This window comes from Sinocyclocheilus grahami, unplaced genomic scaffold, assembly GCF_001515645.1.
Source record: "Sinocyclocheilus grahami isolate Dianchi unplaced genomic scaffold, SAMN03320097.WGS_v1.1 scaffold62.1, whole genome shotgun sequence".
NCBI lineage: Eukaryota > Metazoa > Chordata > Actinopteri > Cypriniformes > Cyprinidae > Sinocyclocheilus > Sinocyclocheilus grahami.
Window position 1 is genome coordinate 1344791 of NW_015505241.1, and position 2888 is coordinate 1347678.

Sequence of the window (2888 nt, forward strand, 5' to 3'; positions counted from 1 at the left end):
ATTTTATGTTTGTTAAATTCAAGTTTTTGTTTTTTAAAGGAACGACCAAGCGGCAGCAGCAGACAGTGAGTTGAGCATTATGTTTGATCAGTTTAGCCTTCTCAAACCAACACGACTTGCCTAAAATAAACAGACATAAAACACTTCATGCATTTCACAATATTAATTTAAACATTTAACCTAGATAAATGAGGCGCCAGTGCGATCACTTGCATTATTATTATTTTTTTTTATAAACTTAAAAATCCGCCGTAACTTTTGCTCATAGAGGTAAGAGTATACATCATTCGGAACTGCAAATGGTCTACTTGTATTTGTGTGCACTCACAATATCAACAAAACCTTGTGCTTTTGTAAAATAAGGAAAACAAACAGGATGCGCTTTCTGTCGTCTTGGTCTTGAGCAGGAGCACTTCAACGACATGATAAACACATCTATAGAACGAAATAGTTCAAATCGAAAACAAAAACTCTTTTATTATGTAATCCATGCATTTCTCTCTAAAGGCGTCATACAAATTTTTTGCATATGGGCCCGGGGCTGACTCGCTACGCCACTGCTTTCAAATATCAACATCGTTTGGCATAATTCGCTTAGTGAACCTTTAATATATTTATTTAACCTTTTGCTTTTAATTAATAATTAGACTGTTTACTTCCTTTCAGCTTGAGAATGTTTTACTTACATTAGTTTAGCATTCTTTTTTGCTGTTGTTTCGAAAATATTATTATTTTTTAAAATATAGTGGCAGCTTCTAGCTTCAAAAAAATATATATTTATAACATCTTTGCTTAAATAGTTTTTATGGGTTCAAAATCACCTTGGGTGTGCGTTATTTTCTAATAATTCAACGGCCCTTCATCAATTATTCCTTGCATAATGTCATTTATTAACTAATTATTATTAAAACAGTTGTGAGTTGACTGTGAGTTATGGAAAGCATATGGTTTTTATACACAGTGTGTGCCATTGTAAAGACTAGGCTTATCCCTCACAGCCTCATTTTCATACAAGAAAAAATTCTAAATGCTGTCTACCCCGTCTAAGGTCTAACTATTTGTCATAAAAAAAACCAAACATCCAGCACAGCCACAATCAGAAATAAGAGGTACATTTTCTGCTCTTCATGTCTCGTCCTTTGTCTTATTTGCCTGTTTTGTTTAATAAATCATCCTGCAACTAGATCCACGTTTCCTCCTGTTGTCACTTCTGCTTCCCGGCATCACAGCAGCCATATTAGCAATGCCTTTGAGCAGCTATTTTGGCCATGCAAGACCAAGTTGCTAAGTACACTCGTATTTTTGTGAGATTTTTAAATGCTTTTTCTTTAAACCAAAGTTTGTAATGATATGATTCACCACAGAGCTGCTTAGTTCGGTCAATGCTTTAGAAGACTTCAATTTGAAAATGTTTAAGTCCCTATGGACAAAAATGAAAAGGAGAAATATTTCCAAGGGAAGAAATCACTTACAGCAGTTTAGTAGCTAACAGAATTGTGTCAGCTTGGACTTTTGGCATAAACAGTATGGGGCAAGAGTCTTACCCCTGGAGCGGCGATTTGTACAAACTCATTTGTCGTGCTTAAATTCATCTTAACCACAATGATGGAAAGATCCTCTTGATAGTAGGTCTTGGATTTCTCAGAATTATTCATATTTATAATGCCATGGATGGCTTTCTTTTCCACACTGCAAAAAGGTTAGATAAAAACAAGAAGCAAAAAAGTCTAAGCAGTGTTTCCAACCCTGCTCTTGTAGACCGGCACAAAACCGCACATTCCCTAATCAAACACACCTGATTTATCATTAGGTGCTTCCAGTAAGAGGGTTTGGAACCTCTGAATGTCCACTGAAAGAATTGTGCATTTTAAAATCTTTAACAAGGTTATATTTACCTAATGTAGGTATCCAGAACAGCTTCATGAAAGATCACATCTTTGCACATTCTTTTAATATTGAGAATGTTTCTCATGTCTTTTGGCATATTCAGTTTTTCCGCTTTCTTTTTCAGGAGCTTACTTATGTCACCAGGCAAGCAATCTACCACAGTGCATTTGGATAATGTGTCACCTACAGTCATAGATGACAGGAAAAGTTAACGTCCTGCGAACCACCAAGGTATCATACTCAATGCACATTTCTTAGAAAGCTGTAACTGGTTAAATTCAATGGAAGAAAATAAGTCTTGCTTACATATGCTGAAGTCAACTCTTGTGTTATCCTCATGATTTATTTCCAGGTCAAATGTTTTTGGTTCTGTGAAATTTTTGATTTGACTGAAATCGTAATAGGAGCACTCAATATAACATGCATTTGTTGTTGAATTACAAAGCAACTCTTCTGCAGTTTCCAAAACAGTGATTTTGCGTCCAGATGTAAATGAGATTCTCGTCTCCATTGCCTTATTTGTTAGTGTTAGAAGTACTTGACATGACAAAGGGAAAATACATAATTAGAGAATGAAATGTAAGTGTTTTAAAGAGCTTATCATTTATAAGTTCTATTGTAGGGGAGACCGGGGCTAGTTGTCACACAGAGAATTTGTCATTATGGGTTATCTGTCTGTAAAGCCTTAAAAATACAGTCTATGTCACAACACTTCAGCCTGTGATTGCCATTTTACTTGAAAAAGATAATTTGCTTAATAATTATGCACATCTGAACATAAGGCGTTTTTCACTTGACTGCAAAAAAAAAAAAGAAGTATTTATTAAGGTTAATGTGGTTCGTAATCAGATACAAATGGAAATAGATGAAAAACTCTGGCATGCATTTAGACAACTATCACCCATGTCTGGATGGGTCACAGGTTGTTACAATTTTACAGGTAGTAATTTTTGTAACATATTTATAAAAATGAATCTTTTAGTTAAATTTTTATAATACTG

The 2888-nt window shown here is 34.6% G+C and overlaps 1 protein-coding gene across 1 annotated transcript in view; it reads right to left on the minus strand.

Moving 5' to 3' along the window:
* The window catches only part of LOC107584734 (adhesion G-protein coupled receptor G2-like), a 15851-nt gene extending 13453 nt beyond the window's left edge, over positions 1–2398 (minus strand). The window contains exons 1-3 of the mRNA XM_016271450.1: positions 2194–2398; positions 1896–2070; positions 1545–1689 (exon numbers count right to left, since the gene is read on the minus strand). Coding sequence (XP_016126936.1) covers positions 1545–1689; positions 1896–2070; positions 2194–2398 — 525 coding nt within the window. The remainder of the gene's footprint in view (positions 1–1544; positions 1690–1895; positions 2071–2193) is intronic.
* Positions 2399–2888: the final 490 nt, after the last annotated feature.